The 20,246-nt window shown below is 32.2% G+C and overlaps 1 protein-coding gene across 1 annotated transcript in view; it reads left to right on the top strand.

Annotated features, from left to right (window-relative positions):
• LOC133198183 (blastula protease 10-like) overlaps positions 1-18,197 on the top strand; it is a 50,655-nt gene extending 32,458 nt beyond the window's left edge. Inside the window, exons 6-19 of the mRNA XM_061334312.1 lie at positions 145-268; positions 739-808; positions 1,901-2,092; positions 3,669-3,798; positions 4,155-4,274; positions 4,433-4,530; positions 5,680-5,801; positions 6,001-6,146; positions 7,216-7,329; positions 7,547-7,644; positions 12,963-13,080; positions 14,448-14,644; positions 16,966-17,038; positions 18,193-18,197. Coding sequence (XP_061190296.1) covers positions 145-268; positions 739-808; positions 1,901-2,092; positions 3,669-3,798; positions 4,155-4,274; positions 4,433-4,530; positions 5,680-5,801; positions 6,001-6,146; positions 7,216-7,329; positions 7,547-7,644; positions 12,963-13,080; positions 14,448-14,644; positions 16,966-17,038; positions 18,193-18,197 — 1,607 coding nt within the window. The remainder of the gene's footprint in view (positions 1-144; positions 269-738; positions 809-1,900; positions 2,093-3,668; positions 3,799-4,154; positions 4,275-4,432; positions 4,531-5,679; positions 5,802-6,000; positions 6,147-7,215; positions 7,330-7,546; positions 7,645-12,962; positions 13,081-14,447; positions 14,645-16,965; positions 17,039-18,192) is intronic.
• The last annotated feature ends 2,049 nt before the right edge of the window (positions 18,198-20,246 follow it).

Genomic DNA, 20,246 nt, shown 5'->3' with positions numbered 1-20,246 from the left:
AAATTAGTTAATCTTTGGATATACAACCTTAATCATTTTTGTTTAAAGTCTATCTTTGATAAAATGGTCCAAACAGTTGAAAAATATTGGTTTCGTTGTAAAATATAGCTTCATAGAAAAATATTGCTATATTTTTAGGTGAAGATTCTCTTAGTGAACTTAAAGATCTGCTTAGAGAGGCAATACGACAGCTCAAAGAGAATACGTGCGTAGAATGGGTAGCGAGGACGTCAGAAGCTGACTACGTCAAGTTTATAAATGACAAAGGGTGTGTACTTCGGAATCCTTCACCCCATTGATCATGGGGTGAGGGGTGTGTTCATAGTTTTTGTGGGTCATCCTTTCTCACGAATTATCGCTACATTACTATTTAACATAGTTAAATTGTTAATTTTAACAGTTAATTGAATCTCCTTAAATACGGGTTATCCCTGAAATTATGTCCCAAAGAACCAGTAAAATTTTTATTGCCTACAAACATTGGTACCTACGGTATAAAATAGTATTTATTTTATAACCCTCTCCTTCAACATTTTATGCTCGAATATGTTCGCTTCTTTACAATGTTATGTACAAATTCATTTTGGGGAGGGGGGATAGAACTTTGTACAAGTCATTCTTACATATAATCATTTGAAAGAGATGAATTTCTATGGAAAACACTACACCACCACATCTGAGAACACGTCGCATTCTGTATTAAAAAGATAACTTGTTTTGACTTGGATATCATTACAGCTGTTACTCATATGTTGGGAAGATTGGAGGGGCGCAACCAGTTTCCATCCAGGCTTACGGATGTACATCGGTATGTTCTCTTTCTGAAAACATAATATAGGATCATAATTGTGCCTGATACAAATTTCCTTCTGTGTATTTTGTTTATCTCTTTGTTGAACATCCGTTTAGGAATTTTTCACTCATGGTGAGACGCCACCAAATGTCTGGTGGAGGGCTGCAAATTTAGATTTGTAATCGGCACTTACGGCCTTTTAGCAGTGAGGGATCTTTTTCTTGCTAGCACCTACTGCAACACGGGACCTCAGTTTATGCGGTCTGATCCCAGGGACTGGTCTCCACGTCTTACATTGGATTTAAAACCGCGACGTAAGGACCCTTGTTTGAAAATAGTAACGACTTAAGGAAAGATCTTGATACTTTGCACTGAAGAGTTCAAGTCCGATGGTACATGTAGTTTTATGTTCTCCCTTTGATGTTAAATGGATAATAGGAATATCTACAGTAAATGATACAGTTTTATTCTTTACACTACAAGACGTTCGTATATTAATGGAACATTGTTTGGCCATTATCACATTGTTTTGCCTAAGGATTTTTCTGTTTGCCCGATCATGGCACCTGACCTCAGACTCCGACGTATTGAGAGGTCCGTGTCTGCTCTGCTCAAAGTTTGTATTGTTCAATAGATTTTAAGCATAAATACTGTTATCTTCATATTTCATTCTTGAGGGGACGTAGCAATCAGATAATCATATATATGAAATTTCTGTAACAGTTGTAGAAACAATAACTCTCGAAGTAGTTTCTGGTTTGTTTATGTTTCTATCTTCCTGCGTGGCGCAGTGATTAGATCGTTTGCTTTAGAGTCGCGGTGTAAGGAGTTGATCCTTACGTTGCGGCTTCAAATCCTCTGCGGGGGGTGAAGACTGGTCTTGGTATAAACCGAGGTCTAGTGTCGCAGTAGGTGTTGGCTCGAAAAAGATCCCTCAATGGTCAATAGCCCTGAGTTCTGAATATAGGTATAAATTTGCAGCCCTCCACCGGCAAATAGTGGCGTCTCCATATGAGTGAAAATATCTCGAGAGGGACTTTAACAACAAACAAACAAAATATTTTCATACTTTACGGTAAAATTAACTAAGGCTGATACAATTTACAGATTCACACCGTCTTACATGAAATGCTGCATGCAATGGGAGCGGCTCATCAGCAGTCCCGCAGCGACAGAGCTGGAATGACGTCAATGAAATGGAACATGATCCAGTCTGGTGCTTTGAATAATTTTGAGATGGAAAATACAAAGAACGCACAGCCGTACGACTACAAATCACTGATGCAGTATGAACTTAATGTACGTATATTGAGCCATGCAGAAATAACTTTATCTTAAGGTTTTTGTAGTCTTGGTAGCTTAATTGCGTAACATGAAAAATTACTCGAAGCAAGATTTTTCTTAGTCTCGGTTAGAGAAATATACATATATATAAGTACAAGATTTGAATGAAAAATTCTACAATTTCTTATACTTAAGATATTTGACATATAAAAAGTACAAATTACGAGACAGATAACTGAAACCTATGTTTGTTTTTGAAGGACTTTGTATAAATTATTAGCATTTTTTAAGAATAAAAAAATCTGAGAGATCCAAGATAAAATCACATGAATACTTATCAATTGTAAAAAAAACAAAATTTAAAAAAAAAGATAAAATAAAGATTTCTTTGAAGATCTTGGAAGAAATGTCATAAGTTTGATTATTTTTTTTTAAATTATAGTAAGAAAATTAAGGTAACCAATCAAAACATTCTGCAATTTAATTTTTCATTGAAACATTTTTTTTCTTTGTGTGACGTTAGCAAACTCATTCTTAAGCTTAGAATAAATTTAAATTGAGCTTATCAATTTAAATCTGTGATCAGGACCTAAATTCCTTTGATATATTTCCTTTTAGGGTCAGACGACATCTTCCTCAATTAAATATAATTTCCCTCTTGAATTTGTTAGTGAAGTATTGCTATTTTAACAAGTTTCCTTAGCAAAAATCGGGATATCTTACCATGCATTCTCGCAAGATACCAGAGGATGGTGTTTCTTGTAGAGTCCTCTAGGAAATCACTAATATTGCCAGTATCACAATTATTCCTGTACTGATTTTAAATACATTCTGAAAACAGATTAGAAATCACAAGATAAGTGATAACAATTATTAACTTTTTGTATATTACAAAAACATACAAACAGATGTTTGAGATACGTATCGCCTGACCTTAAGCATGGTTATTACTAACTATTGTAGGATATAGTCAAGCAAGCGATCAAAGTTTAAAATAAAATATCTTTTCATAAATACAATGTAACTTATAAGTTTGTACTTTGACAAAATAACGGGCTTTACTTACCTACTGTAGCTCTTAATAATATCAAATCCATTGTTTGATATATGTAGAATAATTTGCTGAAAACACAGAGACTGCCAAAAAAAATACAGATGTATATTTATCAATGATTTTGATAACAATTAATGTTCCATAAGGTTCAGCTTCATTCTAGCTGTTTTGCGGTACATGGCATATTTTACAATTGAAAATGGTCCATTCATAGAAATGGTCGTTAAATGAAACACGCATTCTACAAACCTTAACCTTTAACGGATAATGCGATAACGATGATATCTAGTCAAGTTTTTAAATAAATGTTTTATATTGATCTCGGTCGGATTTTGAGCACGTTTACATAATTTGATATGCTCTTAATTAAAATTACTGATGGTATGAATTTTCCAAGATGGATTCATCAAAAGAGTTTCATACAGCTAGTTTATGAACACGTCTACTCAAGACGACGTGATGTAACACTGATGTACGAATGTAAAGTGAACTTTCAGTTTTATCTACTTAACTAATGTATGATAATAAAATTAACAGTCATTTGGGAAGAATGGCGGGAATTCTATGTCAATCCCAGACATGAGTTTGGAGTACCTGATCACAAATACAAAGAATTCTCTCACTATATACGACATCGGCGAAATCAATAGCGCCTATCAATGTACTGGTAAGTTACGTCACATCTTCGAAATCAATAGCGCCTATCAATGCACTGGTAAGTTACGTCACATCGGCAAAATCTATAGCGCCCATCAATGTACTGGTAAGTTACGTCACATCGGCGAAATCAATAGCGCCCATCAGTGTACTGGTAAGTTAAGTCACATGACGGATTTAATACTACATTTGCAATTTTTTTTTTACATATGTGGAAGTTGTATCTAAATTATGTACTAAATAACTGTAGCTTGTCAAATGGCATAAATTACAATGAATCCATTTGTTGAATTGAATAAATGATACGATTTATATCAATTACAAGATCTCGTGTACCAAGCTGATTTATTTTTTCCTGTCATAAAGCTGACTGTACCAACAAATGTGAAAATGGAGGGGTGGTGATGAAAGGAGACGGAACTTGTGGATGTAAATGTCCGTCCGGTCTGAAGGGCGCTGATTGTTCCGAACTGGACACCAGTGATGGTATACGATTATCACCAGAATTAAACACATGGGAAAATACTGTAATGCCTGCATTTATGTAAACGTATGAATTTCTTATGCATACCCGGTAAATTTCTCCTTTTTGTTGTTTTTTTTTCTCTAAAAATATTTCTGAAAATCATGTGTGTATTTGAAAGGATGTGGGGGCTTCATTACACTAAGTAGTGATGTGGAAAAGAAAACTATCGCAATGGACTCCTATAAGACAGATCTATTGTGCACTTGGATTATCAAGGTAACTTTGTTGAGAAAAAGCAAAGATCTAAGTAGTTCTTTAATCTCTTTACCGGTCATGGTAGCTCAGTCAGTTGAGCGCTCGCTCCGTGAGCGAGAGGTCGTGAGTTCGAATCTCGTTCGCGACTGACCTAAGTCGATAAAAAATTGATAGCAAGTATTCCATACGCTCGTCCTTTGAAGTGAAAGTTGCGGGTCCTTCGGATGAGACCTTAAAAACCGATGCCCGATAAAGATCCCTCACTGCTCAATTGCCTCGAGTACCGAGTAAAGGTCAAAAGTTGAAGCCCTTTACCGGTATATGGTGACGTCTCTGTATGAGTGAAAAATTCTCGAATGGGACGTAAACACACATACAATCAATCAATCAATCATTAATCTCTTTATAAACAAGTTTTGAGGTGATTTTTTCTTAAATAAAATTTATTCTTTAGATGCAAACCCTTGATAAAAAAGTGAAAGTCCTGTCCGTTGATCGTGATGGTTAAATTTGAATTTAGTGTCATTCTTACAAAATATTACTGTAGTGTGCACTACCGGTATGTCTTCACAATGTCAAGGCTTTGTGATATTCGTTATTCTACAAAAACCCTTGTCATAAGTCGATATATTTAAAAATATGGCTGGAAAGCCACTATTTCATTTCTCCCCTCCTATTTAGGACTTGGGACCAGTCGGAAAACAGGCTTTATACGGAAGTTAAATTTTGTAAACAAAATACATGTATAACTCCTCTTTTAAAATAAGTGCCAGTATTGTAGGATGTGTGCCTAGTTACCTAAAAAATTATCGGAAATTTTTTTGTGGAAGATCCTTCTCCTTGCAATCACAAAAGATGTGCTTTGGCTTTAAGCCACTTGATAACGACGGGTTGGTTTATAATTGACTATTATGGCACGTGCAACCACATACCCGAATTTTAGAAAGCAACATATGTCAAGGTTTGCAAGTAGGAATGATATCATTGTGAAGATGTGTGGAGGGTTGCAGTGTATATAATTATAAATACTAAAATGCATCTGTTTTCATTTTTATATTACTTTAATGTTTGACTTTAACAATGGTATTAGCAATGAAAATTTTACATAGAAATTGCTTTTTTAAAACAAAAATTATTGTTCGGATAAAATACAATCATTTAAATTGTCAGGGGCCATCAGGCACGCGTATAAAAGCCACAATAGCCTCCATGAATCTTCCATACAGCGAATATAACGATTGCTACCATTGGCTGGAGTTTAGGGACTACCTTATTGGCGATAGAGGGAAAGAGTAAGAAATTCATTTTAACATGTTCAGAACTGAAACAAAAATGCAGGTTTTTATTTTGTAAGGTTTATGTGTAGCCTATATAACGAGATTTATTTAAGGAATGAATTTAATAGCTACCCAATTTATACGATATAAAGTAAATTTTTTATCCAATGAAATGGGGTGTTACAATCAGAAATAAATTATTCCCATTTTGCAGGAGATGTGGAACCACGGGAGGTGCAGGTTTCGAAAAAATGCTGATTGGTGATCCAGCAAGGATGATGATCCGATTCAATAGCAAAAAGCACAAGGACCAGACTCCAGGAAAGGGGTTTTCCGTCTCAGTTCAAGCAGTCAAGTCGGGTAAAACAAGTGCACTAGACCTTTTTTGATACTAATCAAATCAAATGTAGATTACATTTAATGTATGCCCCTCCGAGTGTGCTTCATGATGTGCAGGTAGTTAACAAAAAAATTCCTTTTGTTTCTAGGGAGATTTTTTCACAAAACAGTGGAATATTGTTTTTCTAAAATACCACAGTCAGACACATCTGTTTCATGTTTGGATATTTTACTTGAAAAAAGACGTTAACGGTAATCTAACAACCAAGCTTTATGATAAACGTGATGACTTTAACTTTTCAATCGTCAACTTCCCTTACTTACATGTACATGTATGTAGCAATATACCTTCATCACTTGCATACGGGGTATATATCTGTCAGTTGATTCGATACGCAAGAGCATACTCTACCTATTAAATTATTGACAGACAAGTTGCATCATTTCGTAAGTTCTATGGTCGATACAATGACATTGTCAGCAAATACAATTTATCATTGAGTCAAATGCTGACTGACGTTTTTCATACTAATTGTTATGCCATTATTTACACACTGAATTGTCGACGGATTTTTCCGTTATTTCCCGACCATGACAAGGAGCACACGGCGGGTGTGACAGGTCGGCAAGGGATGCTCACTCTTCCATGGCACCTGATCCCATCTCTGATGTTTGGAGGTCCGTGTTTGCTCTGCTCCTATTTTGTATTGTTTAATGGACTTCTGAGCTTGAATACTATATTTGTTATCTCTATATATTTCATGTTTCAATTTTTAAAAAAAAAATATATGCCTGTGATTATTCTGAGCTATTCTTAATATAGGTCTTATAATAAAATGAGGAATTCATATGCAGAAAAAAATATATTTTTGATTCACCTACATATACATGTTGAAATTACTTCTCTTCATTTGAACAGATATGACATTTCAAAAGTGAGAAGGTTTCTTATTTGTTTATTTTTTTTGTAATTTCCATTAGATAACACAAAAGACACCAGGTATAAAAAAGTGGTATTTGATATTCTAAAAATTGATTAGGAATAACATACAGAAACAGAAATGCTATGTTTTTAAAATTATTTTTAAAGGATGTGTAGCCTCACCCTGTAAAAATGGTGCTAAATGTACTGATACTTCTGGAGGCGGTTTCACGTGTGAATGTTCGAATGGATTTTCTGGAAACGATTGCAACACTTTGGCGGGTATAATTTGAAATCTATTCAAGTTGATGAAATAATTTTCTTCCTCTCTCTCCCAAGGAAATATATTTCCATTATTTTTATTTTAAACTCAAAACGTCGATTTAAAAATACCTAAACGAACTATTTTTTTTACAATTATTTTAAAGGAAATAGACGAATAAAAGAAATGTATTTATAACTTACACAGAGAGGAATTTAAAATATTGTTTCCTTACAGCTTCCGCAAAAACAAAGTGTGGTTTCCAAGATGACTTCCGTGCTTGCGTTTTTCAGCCAGACACTAAAAGCTCGACGTTTGAGTTTACATTCGGCAGCGTATGTAAAGATTATTATCATTATAACTTTTCATTAAAATGAGTGTTGCAAACTCAATGCAAACATATTTCCATATTAAATATTATACTCCCCCCCCCCCCCGAAAATAAGTATTTTCTATATCTTAGAGGTACTTTAAGGTGTTCAATAAAGGCATTCTCATAAAGTCAACACGACATTTAATACAGAAAATATGTTTGCGGTAAAATATAACGTAATTAAAATGCTTGTAATTCCTTGCAATTTATAACTTACTGATTTACTGTAATACTTACTAATTTACTGTACAATGTAACACTGTTTTACTATAAAACGTACTGATTTACTGTACTATGACATTCTTACTGTTTTACTGTAATACGTACTGTTTTACTGTAATACTTACTATTTTACTGTAATAATTACTGTTTTACTGTAATACTTACTATTAGGGATGGCAACGAATATTCGAACATTCGAATATTCATTCGATGAGTTGATATTCGAATATGAATTTAAGATTCGAATATTCGGCGTTTTTCAGATTTCATAAAAAGAAGTACTATGATTAATAATTTTTATTAGAACAGTGCTGGAATAATCCCTGTTTAATTAACTAGCGATCAATTTCGATCACCTGATTCCTTTCACTACTTTCTAATTTTATTAAAAAATCTACTAAATTACATGTATTTTGTTTTGAGTAAGGTGTTAAAGAATTGTACAATAATGCTTTATGTATAATACAAAACGTACTCTCATAGTTCTTATTAGTTAGATACGATCGGATCTGGAATCGAGGACAACAAATGAAATCTAAGAATGTCTAAAAGGCGTGAAGAGTTTACTTATCAAAATAAAATTAATTGATCATTGAATGAATGTCCGATAGAATTAAATTGTTATTAATATTGTAAATTGCTTAATTTCAGAATAAATGTGTAAATTACTTGATTATCTCGAGTTGTACATAGTCCTGAATTTTATATTCATTATCGGGAAATTAGTTAATTACCTAGGAAAATTGTCTATGGAAATATTTGTTTACATTGTATCAAAGATTAAAATCATATCTCTTATCAGGCAGATAATCGTAATTAATTACACATATTGAAATCTGAAAAGTTAACCGTTACGACTATCTTGCCTTTTGCAAGACGAGTGGTTCCTCAGTTGGAGCTACTATAAATACACGTTTCATTTGTTAAAATTATACTTTTCTACATTTAAATCAATAATTTATTTCAAACATTGACAAATATCAAATGGAATTTCTTATTGTACACCTACAAAAGTCTTCATACAATTTTACATCCAATATAATATACCTACACTAAACCTTTCATGTGAGTAGGATGATGCATATTTAAAATAAAACAGATTTTATTTATTTTATCGAATATTCGAATATATTCGAATACTTTCATTGAATATTCGAATATGAATTATTGACAAAATTGACATCCCTACTTACTATGTACTGTAAAACATACTGTGTTGATGTAATACTTACTGTTTAACTGTAATACTTACTGTTTTACCGTAATATGTACTGTTTTACTGTAATACGTACTATTTTACTGTAATAATTACTGTTTCACTGTAATACGTACTGTTTAACTGTAATACTTACTGTTTTACCGCAATACTTACTGTTTAATTGTAATACTTACCTTTTTACTGTAATAATTACTGTTTTACTGTAATACTTCCTATTTTACTGTGAAACATACTGTGTTGATGTAATACTTTCTGTTTAACTGTAATACTTACTGTTTAACTGTAATACTTACTGTTTTACAGTAATACATACTGTTTTACTGTAATAATTACTGTTTTACTGTAATACGTACTGTTTTACTGTGAGACTGTATGTGTACTTAAAAAGGCGTGCTTCATATTTTAGCGGCTTTGGCGCAGACAGCGATGCGCTTATTGATTACCGTTAATAAATGAATATGATATGATGTTATCTGCCATTTAACAAGCCTCGAACATCGAACCCGATTTAGTCGTCATCTATTTCACCAGGCAATAGGCATAGATAAATGTATGTAAATATATATCTATGTATAATGTGATTTTTTTTTTCCAAATTCACTTGAATTAAATTTAATTTTAATATAACATTTGTCACTTGGACCATTCAGTTCAACCGTGTCGACCCTCATACTCTATGTGTGAACCTCGACAGTGTATATATACGTCATGTACGTACGGTATTAGTTATACAATGCAATTCTAACATATATAAATTACACAATATTGATCCTCCTGGATTTAAAAATCTTAATTGTTTTTAATTAATACTAAAAGGTAATTAAATGCTCAATATTAAAACTTGACCGCACAATAAATACAGTACCCGCATCGTTATTCTTTACAGGATACACGATACGATAGGATACACGCACGATACGATAGGATACACGCACGATAGGACAGGATACACACACGATAGGATAAACGCAAAACACAATAAACGCAAAATACGATAAACGCAAAACACGACAAACCTGATAAACGATCTTCACGATAGGATAAACGCAAAACCTGATAGGATTGTTTCAAAATGCGTAACGTTTTTTGAGAAGACGAAAAGTTTCCTTTTTGATATACTATAGTATGATAATTTTAATTACTTACAAAGCCGCAAATCGAAATGATAAAACTTTTTAAATTCATCATGATAAAACATTTGAAGTAATTATGCTTTGTAAAAGATATGGTGTTTTTGTCAATAAAATTGATCGTCATCAAATTCAAACTGTAATTATTTTAAGATTAATTCCACTCTGTGATGGAAATTAGGCGATTTTTTTGTGTAATTATACAAATGTCGAAATTCCTTCGAATCGTTAAATTTGAATTCGTAGTCCGTAGACAAACGAAGTTTTACACCCAAGTGCAATAAATTCACGAAACGCTATAAATATATTCATTATTTTAACAAATAAAACCTTATGAAATTCATAACAATCTTTGATTATTTTTACGGAAAAACATGTAAAAAAAATGTAAAAAAAAAAAAAAAAATTAAATATTTGGATTCAGTTATCTTTTGCTAGAAGTCTGCGAAGTATTCAAAATCGCTTTTAATAGTTTGTATTGAATAATTCAAATCTTACAAAAAAAAAATACTAGTCATAATTTAGGGGGGGGGGGGTGAAAAATTATTGTTATAATTATTTTAAGGTTAATACTTTCTCCTCCAATTTTTTGCGAATTTGATTTATATTTTATATAAATTAATTTGTTTACGTTTTAAAATTGCTGACATTGCTAGTTGCATTGAGACAGACCGTGCACTGGACTGTGAATAATTAATCTCTCCTATATATAAATATATATGTCACACATATCCCGTGCACATAGAAATTATTTACATATTCCAAGTACATACATTGTGTACGTATATATAAAAAATCGAATTTAATAAAATTAATAAACGTCACTAGATCTGTCATCATCTATTATCCGAAAAAATATCGCATTTCCATTCTTTTGTATTTACTTTGGTATTTTTATAAGCCTGTAAGATTAAGCTAGAAGGGAGAATGCAGTCGTATAATAAAAAAAAAATGTTACAGTATACCAGTATGTCGTGTAGTATACAGTAGTAATATAATGCTTATATTAAGTGTACATTTCCAATTTTCTTAGTATAAAATCTTTAATTGTTAATTAAGTGTTGTTCATAAAAATTATGAACAATATCCAGAAAATAAGTAGATGCATTTCATTGAAACCCAGTAGGGTTCAAGGTAAATACTTGACACCAGGTGAGAGCTAGAGTTCAGGTATGTCTACGTTGAATACACACGGGCCATTGTAGGGGAAAGGGGGGGGGGGGTCTTGACTTGACAAGAAGACAGTGTACTGATTAGGCAGGTAGGTGTCAGTTCTCTTGTCACGGGAGCGCTTCCACCTGTCACTAAGTTACGGTATATATTACTTCCTCTCCGCGCTGAAGTAGGTAAGATGTATAAAAATTTGTGTGGTTTTGTTTGTTTGTTTATTTATTTTTTACATCTTCTAAATGCAGTAGTTAAATATTAATGGCAAACATCTATATTATAATATATACTTATCAGAGAAAAATAATAATACAAAGGAACAACAAAACTTGCGCGCATAGACAAAATTTATGTTTCCGTTATTGATAAAAAGGATAGCCTTAATAAAGATACTGATACTTTTTTATTCATAATTTATTTTTTGCACACATACCTAATGTTTTATATTTTTATAATTATCAAAACAAAGTTAATAAATGTCTCGCCTTTGTGACTCTGACTGTGTAAAGGGATTATAATATTTCTATCTTTGACAAAAATATTTCTTACATATCGACAAATTTAAAAAAAAATAACGAATGACTCTAATAGTAGATCGATTATTTCATGTACAAAAATAGAATTTGACTTTCGATTTATGCTCTCTGCTTGGTGACGGTACTTGACGTTTATTTATTTTCTTTAAAAAATATATCAGAGTTAGAGTATTAATTTCTCTTTTTGTTCAACAGTTAGATTAATCCTAAATAAATTAACAAAACGAAAGATGAACTCGAGATATCTCGGGTGTTTCTTTTCAAGGTAAATATAAAAAGCGAGGGTTTCCAAATGCACACGATAACGCAAAACACGATACACGATAGAACCTGATAAACGATCCTCACGATAAACGCAAAACCTGATAAACGGAAAACACGATAGAAAACGCAAAACCTGATAAACGGAAAACACGATACGGTAGGATACACGCACGATACGATAGGATAAACGCACGATAGGACACGATAGAATTGTAAAGAATAACGATGCGGGTACTGTACCTTAAGGCTCATTTTCAGCCAGGTGGACACGATAATTGAACAGCAATAATCTAATACGATGTTTAAAAATTAATTAGAATAAGATACTAAAATTTTACTTTAACTTATAGACAATAAGTACAACTTATTTTATTTTTATTTTTTAGCGCTACATGTGTAGCGCTAATTCATGACTACGCCAACCACTCCATACCCGGTGATTGCGCTAAAGTTTGAATACGTTAATTTATGTACACATACAGTAATTACTTTTTTACCGTAATACTTACTGTTATAATGTAATACTTACTGTTATAATGTAATACTTACTTATTTACTGTACAATGTAATCTGTAATACTTACTGTTTTACTGTAATACTTACTGTTTTACTGTAATATTTACTGTTTTAATGTAATACTTACTGTTTTACAGTTAATCTTACTGTTTCGCTTTAATACTGTTTTGCTGTAATATGTACTGTTTACTGTAATACTCACTATTTTATATTACCTTGTTTAAAGGCTGTGAGCCCTGACGTTCCTGGAAATGATAACGGCTTTCAGTACCTTGTCATCGAGAATTTTTTTAATTCTTTTTCTGGCAGAAAAGCTTACTTAATCACATCTGCCAACTTTGAAGGTAAGATCATTTAAGTTTATCTGAGGCAATCAGATAACATTACTAACGATTTCCGTCCATCTTTTCATGCATTGTGATACATGTACTTACCAAATCTTAAAACTCCTGACGCACGAGTCCAGCATTTCGATTATATGTATCAGTAAGTTTATCATAGCATAATTTACAGTAAAGTTTTTTCATAATTAACTAAAACACACCCTTCGTTATCCTGATGCTTTACTTGTGTGATTTGATTTACATGTACGAGGGTAAATTGTCCCAAACTTCCGTTGACAAGCATTGTTTTGTAGGAAACCGCTGTCATATAATAATAACGAAACTTTGCACGTAGATCAAACCATCAATTACTAATTAATATATGGACAAATACTGAGTAATTACACAAATTAATCATACCTAAATGAAATATTTCATTGTCTTATGCAAGAAGAAGGCGCACTACCTAAAATTGATGTATAAAATCCACTAAAAGGTATTTACTTCCAAGAATTTCGAAAATAAAAATGAATATTCTCAATATTGTATTGTAAGCTATCTTCCCTCAATTTTTTGTGTATACGATATGATTAATTTGAATTTTATAACGTTTAATATCCACCGGTTTGAAATTTGACGTTTTGAAAAAATGGCGGCGCACTGGTTCTGATCTTGAATTCGCTTCTACAGAAACGAATAAGTTATATATGTCTGGTACAAATCAAATGACACTTTTCAACTAGAGAAGACAAACGAAAAGCACGTGGAAACAAAGCGTTTTACAAAATACTATTTTTTAATAAAGGTATTCTTTGATCCATGCTATAAAGCTAAATCATTTCATAATATTCAAGATATTTCACATTTATATCTATAAATTTTATGATGAATTATAATATTTCATTTTGTTTTCATGTAATCACGTTTAAATTTCGCAATTTATTAGCCAACAACCACCCAGAATATTTTATATAAAATTTTATTAAGATTAATTTCTGAAAAAAGGATATGAGTTCACTCGACGGAATTTTGGGAGAATCCTCGTAATACATGTATGATGATTTTGCACTTTCGTTTACTAGCATATAATTATATGTAATATTCCCCTTTGATACTGAATGATTAAGGTATAAGCATCCTGTTCCCTTTCTTTTTACATGTAGAATTGTTTTTTTTTCGGTCTACATTTTATTTGCTTTACTATATAAATGTACCTTTTTCACGACATGTTCAGATCTACAGCTTGAATCATTAATAACTTGTGCATTTTTTCTCCCATATTTTCTTTTAAATATTGAAAAATCATCATTAGTTAAAGTCAAGCAGTCTCATTTATGTCAGAGTTTTTGAAACAATTTATAAATTGCAGGCCTTTTTTTTATTTTTAGAATCTGAAAGATGTTTAAGCATGAAATACGCTTATACAAACCAATTCTATGATGATGGCGAAGACACCCTGGTCCTGATATACTACAAGGGAGATAATCAGGCGATGACAACATTGATAACCCTTGGTAGCTCTGACATCATCGTCGGATCTTGGCAGACGACAAAAGTTACAATACCTTCTATTAAGGGGCTCCAGGTAACCTATTAGCTGAAACCTGTTAGAGAAAAAAAATTAACAGCTCCCAATATACTTTACTTGATATCTTGACTAGTTGACAACAACACTTATGATACCCCCTATAAATGGTTTCCAGAATACCTCACTTGATCTGTAACTTGGCAGACAATTAAAATTAAGGTACTACACCTATTAAAAGCACTCCAAGTAACTTCACTTGATCACTTGATATTTCACCTGGCTGACATCAAAAGTTATGATACCCTCCTAGAAAAGGGTTACAGGTAACATTACTTAATCTGTAGTTTGGTAGACAACAAAAGTTACGATTCACTATAAAAATGGGCTGTTTTGCACACACACACACACACACACACACAGAGAGAGAGAAAAGAAATGTCCAAATTTTTCGCTGTGAATAAGTTAATTGTATTTTTTTGCAAGTATTGTAAAAAAAAAACTATAAATGCATCTTGTAATTTAGCATCAGAACAGGGTAATATTTTTACTTAAGTTAAAAACCACACTAGGGTTGAAAAATTCGGCTTTCGATTTTTGTATGTGTGTTCATTAATCACTTCATTAAAGTGATTACCGTATCCTTATCAATGCCTGTGCAGTAGACATCTATATCATGTGAGACATTTCTTCCATATATTTCATATGATTACAAGATCTTCAGTGTTTCCATGCTCAGTAGTTTCGTTGCAATTATCCTCAACTCGAATTAATGTTCCAGGCATTTAATGGAGAGTATAATGTCTCTGATAAGTATTTTTTTTTTAAATCCATGTTGATTTTTTTTTTAATTTATTTATCTAAAGTAATTTTTAAGGTATTCATCTAATTATTATTTATTTCATTAATACCACATTTAAGTGTAAACACACGCATGTTTTAACAACAGTAAAGATTAATTTAACACTGATTCAATCGAAAGTGAAGACGACCAGGTCATCTATAAAAGTTTATTCCTTAATTCTTTTTACAACATGTAACAATACCTAGAATAAAAAGTCTATTAAGCGTATTTTCCCATATAAATAGGTATTTGAATCGTGACTTGCATGAATTAACATTCAAAGAGTTCTTATGCTACTACGGACAAGAACGAGGATCTAGATTTTTTTAAATGTAAGGTGTAGGGCATGTTATTATTTCTAACATCTGTACATTGATAAAGAAGTATTTCAATCTAATAAAATGTATCCCATTTTTTAAAATCTAATTAATATATTGATATATTGACTTGCTAAAGAAAATGAGAGAATTTTATTGTAAACTCCGCATGATAAGGCACTGTGATGCACTGTATGTATACCGTGTAACAAGGAACGCAGAAACGCTATATCTTTCTATTGCAACTATACTTTTCAGATTTGTTGGAAAAAAAACTAACAAAGTCCCAGTGATCTCTGAATATTTACATTTGTTGTGCTTTTCTACTAAGCAAACTGTGAAATTGATTTGAAAGCCATTTTTATGTATACTCACGCGTAGAAATATACACGGAGAAACTCGCGCTAAAGTGACGTCACAATGAGGCTACAGAGACGTCAATAAAAATATGACGATATAGAGCAGCGATAAATTCAAACATTGATTATATTTTTGGTGCATTTAAACATGTAAAATGTAAATATCAGGAATGTTTTTAAGTTTAGTGTGAATTATTGGTGTGTAAATCACACAGACTTGCACGTAGTCATATTTTTCATGAAGCGCTAGCGCGCTTCATGAAATATGCCTACGTGACAAGCCTGTGTGATTTACACACCAATAACTCACACAAAACTTAAAAACATTCCTTAATTGGTGTTGTGATCCGAGAATTAGTTCTGTGCGCAAGTTCAGGAATAATTCAGTTTTGCAAAAGCAGACAAGGATTCCCTGTTACTTCTTTTAATTAATCGAACAATTCTTTCTATCTTTAAATCGTCAAAAGACAATTGGTATGTCTTGTGTCTCTTGGGGATTTAAGAAAAAATTAGGGAACCCGAGTTTTAGAATTTACCGTTAAGTGATGAGTACGTGATGGAATCGACATGTGTCTTACCATGCTTATATAACGCATATTTTCCCCTCTTCTTAAAAAAAGCTCATGAACACGGTTTAAAAGCTATGGCCAATTGATAAGATTTCTTTTAATTTAGAACCTAGACAAACCTGACTTGTTTTTTTAACGTCTTCAGAAAAATAACGTGTTACTAATACTTATTAAAACATAAAGTAATAAAATACTTTATTACATCAAAATGGATGTGAATTTTAAGATTGTCAATTTATTATTTTAAAACATTGAAATAAAAATCAGTATATTGATAATTTGCTTTGCACAGATTACAATAGAAGCTAGAGAGGGATTTCAGCGGATGGGCTTAGATGACATTGAAATAAAGTCAGGAGATTGTGGTAAGAAGAAAAAAACAAAAAACAGAAAACAAAAAAAAACCTGCACTTCAATCTGTATTTTTAAAATTAACAGTGGTCTAATTTTAATTTTCAACTTACATGAATGTAAAAATCGTGTGCTTTAGAAATTGATGTACATGATAATAACTTACCCTAACCATTTTTTAAAAACTGTTCCGTCAAAGTTTGTCTGTCTTCTATATGTCTGTCATCTGTCTTTTCTTTTTTTTCTTATGAATTTGAGAACATCTCCAAGGAAATACTGTGCCAATATTAAGTAATCTTTTCACAAAGCATATTTGGTGAAGGACGGGGATTTAACTTTGTTCATTTGCAAGGATGAGATTTCTAAGTGGAGATAAATAATAGAAATATTGAATATAGGTTTGGTTAAAAAATCTTCACTTGAAGAAACATTTGGATAAAGGATTCAAAACAAATTTGAAAACTTCTTCAATGAGTAAAGATTTTATTTTCCTGAATTCATGGTCCTTGAGAATACGATTGGTGCGTTTGAAGAGAGTATTTACGGGCAAATATAAAAAAAATCGTATTATTGACCACTGCGGTGCAAAAGACCAATATTTATTAAAGTTCCCCAATGTAATGTTATTCTTTTTTCTCCGGATAAGGGTGGGACCACAATAGAGTGCGATATTTCAACACTTGTCAAAAGCTTGTCAAATTACAAATTAAAATATAATCATCATGTAATGAAGTCTCAGGATCGTCAAATCCTTGCCCCTTGGTGTAGTAAGATGGGGCCATAACAGAGGGTGAGAGTCTTATATTTTAGTACATTCGGAAAAAAATCGTTCTCAAGGAAAATATTTTGGTAAAGGTCATTCATCAGAATGTACAACCATTCGCACAGAGTGTACATTAATTTTTGGTGAAGCCATTGTTTCTGGGACAAGGAACGTCTTCTGCAAGTTCGCGATGGTATAGAAAAAAAAAACTTCAGAAAAACATTAGGACTATGCGTATTCTGCCTTGTGGCATAGGCTTCTGGTTTTGTTTGTTTTTAAGTCATTGTGAAAATCATTAAAATAAAAATGAAATATATTTCTTTGCAATTGTTAAATAACCATATTGGAGGAAAACAAAGTTATTCAGACAGTTTACTAAATATTTTCACTTTCTTCTTTTGACAGCATGAAGACCAGGTGATGAAATCTATTTGAGAAATACAGTTTTCTACATGCAAGTTCATACTGAAATAATTTATATATATTTCTACTGATCTAAGAATAAAATTGTACTGCATATTGTTTTGTTTATTGTTTTTGATATATGACGTTTCCCATGAATTTTAAGATGATAAAGAACTTAAGGAATGATGCTCCTGGTTTGAAAAACAGGAGTTCTGATAAGGATAACCATTGACTCTATTTCTATTAATTACAATATCTATGTAGTTTTTGGTGACCAGGTCTTCCAACAATTTGTTGGAATTTCCATGGGCACCAATTGTGCCCCGTTATTAGCAGAGCTATTTTTGTATTCATATGAAGCAGAATTTATTTAAAAAAAAACGTCAACATGAAAAGAAGTCTCTTGATGTGGCCTTCAAATCAACATTCAGATATATCGAAGACCTGTTATCAATTAACAATATTCATTTTCATTAATATTCATTTTTCATTTGATTCGATATATCCCTCTGAACTCAAAATAAAAGATACAATAGAGTCTGGCACATCTGTATCATTTTTGGATATGACTCCATATGCAGTTGATAAAGATATATTGCTACATAAGTAAGGAGAGCTGACGAAAGAAAGTTTGAAGTCATCAAGTTTATCATAAAGTTTTATTGTTAGGTTACCATTAAAATACCTTCTAAATAAAATGCATTGTTAATGCAGGAATTTAATAATGTCAACTTTTAAAGAAAAATAAGTAATTCGCGGTAGCGGGTGATTTGATCTTTTTCTGCGGTAGTTGCAACCGTAAATCTCTCATTAAGAAACAAAGAAGGGCATTATATTATAAATGTTCGTTATCTGTATATATAATCATAATCATATAAGGTAGGTTTTAGTGCATAAGATATGAACGTAAAGACTTCTTATATACTGGTAGCATTCAATCTCCTGTATTAGCTAGTTAAGTGTTTATGGATTAATAAAAGGAAGTGCTTTTCATACGAAATATAGGAGAAAATAATCAGTGAATGAAAATATAGAATAGAGGCTATTTCTTTCAGAAGATTTGCTGAATATACGAAAACAAATATTAACATGCACCACCAACTTTCTCGTAAATTTACGTCCTTTATAGATCCTTGTATTTCTTTGGATAAGGAATTGCAACCACGTGATTAATGGTTTTCGATACAATTGCTGTCTGCAGATCTTCATGGGAATTATGCAAGATCTATAGAAAGACAAATGGGAAACTGCTCGATGGAAAGCTTTATACGTTCTTCTTTACAAACGATCATCTCAAACTCCAGAAAAAAGAGGAATGACTTTTTACTGTACGGACGAATAAATCTTGATGGAGAAAATATCGAAGATGATAAGGAAAAAAGTTATTTATGTAATGTTTATATTATATTTTGTTATCTATGATTTGATACTGGATTGGTGAAATCGTACATTAAATTTGAAGTTGCCACTCCATTAAGTATTGATTTTTAAGCAAAGCTCCGTTTACAATATTGCCCTTTAAATACGTTTTAACAGGTCGCCCGCAAGGTGCAGTGGTTAGAGCGCTTGATCCTAACGTCGCATGTTCGAATCCACGGTGCGATATGGAGACCAGTCCTTCGGATGAGATCGTATAAATCAAGGTCCCGTGTCGCAGTAGGATCTGGCACGAAAAAGATCCCTCGCTGCTCAAAAGCCGTAAGTGCCGAGTACAGGTCTAAATGTGCAGCCTTCCTCTGGCAAGTTTTGTTTGTTTGTATGTTGTTTAACGTCCCTCTCGAGAATTTTTCACTCATATGGAGACGCCACCACTTGCCGGTGGAGAGCTGCAAGATAAGTTGCACATCCATTTATCTTTACAATATTTATGAGAAACGGAAGAATTTGAGTGTGGTTTAAGGTCAAGATCTAGTAAATGACTTTAGACCGTCTTTTCGGTGCTAGATCCATTATGACGTCATAATCAATTTAAACTTTCCTTTTCCCGTACTTTACAGCTCCAATAGAATTATGTATAAAATAAAGTATTTTCATGGCATTCAATTTGAAATCAG

This window comes from Saccostrea echinata, unplaced genomic scaffold (assembly GCF_033153115.1).
Source record: "Saccostrea echinata isolate AGI-Se365-2 ecotype Australia unplaced genomic scaffold, CSIRO_AGI_Sech_v1 ptg000033l, whole genome shotgun sequence".
Taxonomy (NCBI): Eukaryota; Metazoa; Mollusca; class Bivalvia; order Ostreida; family Ostreidae; genus Saccostrea; species Saccostrea echinata.
The sequence above is the reverse complement of the archived record's forward strand: the minus strand, read 5'-3'. Positions and strand labels throughout refer to the sequence as shown.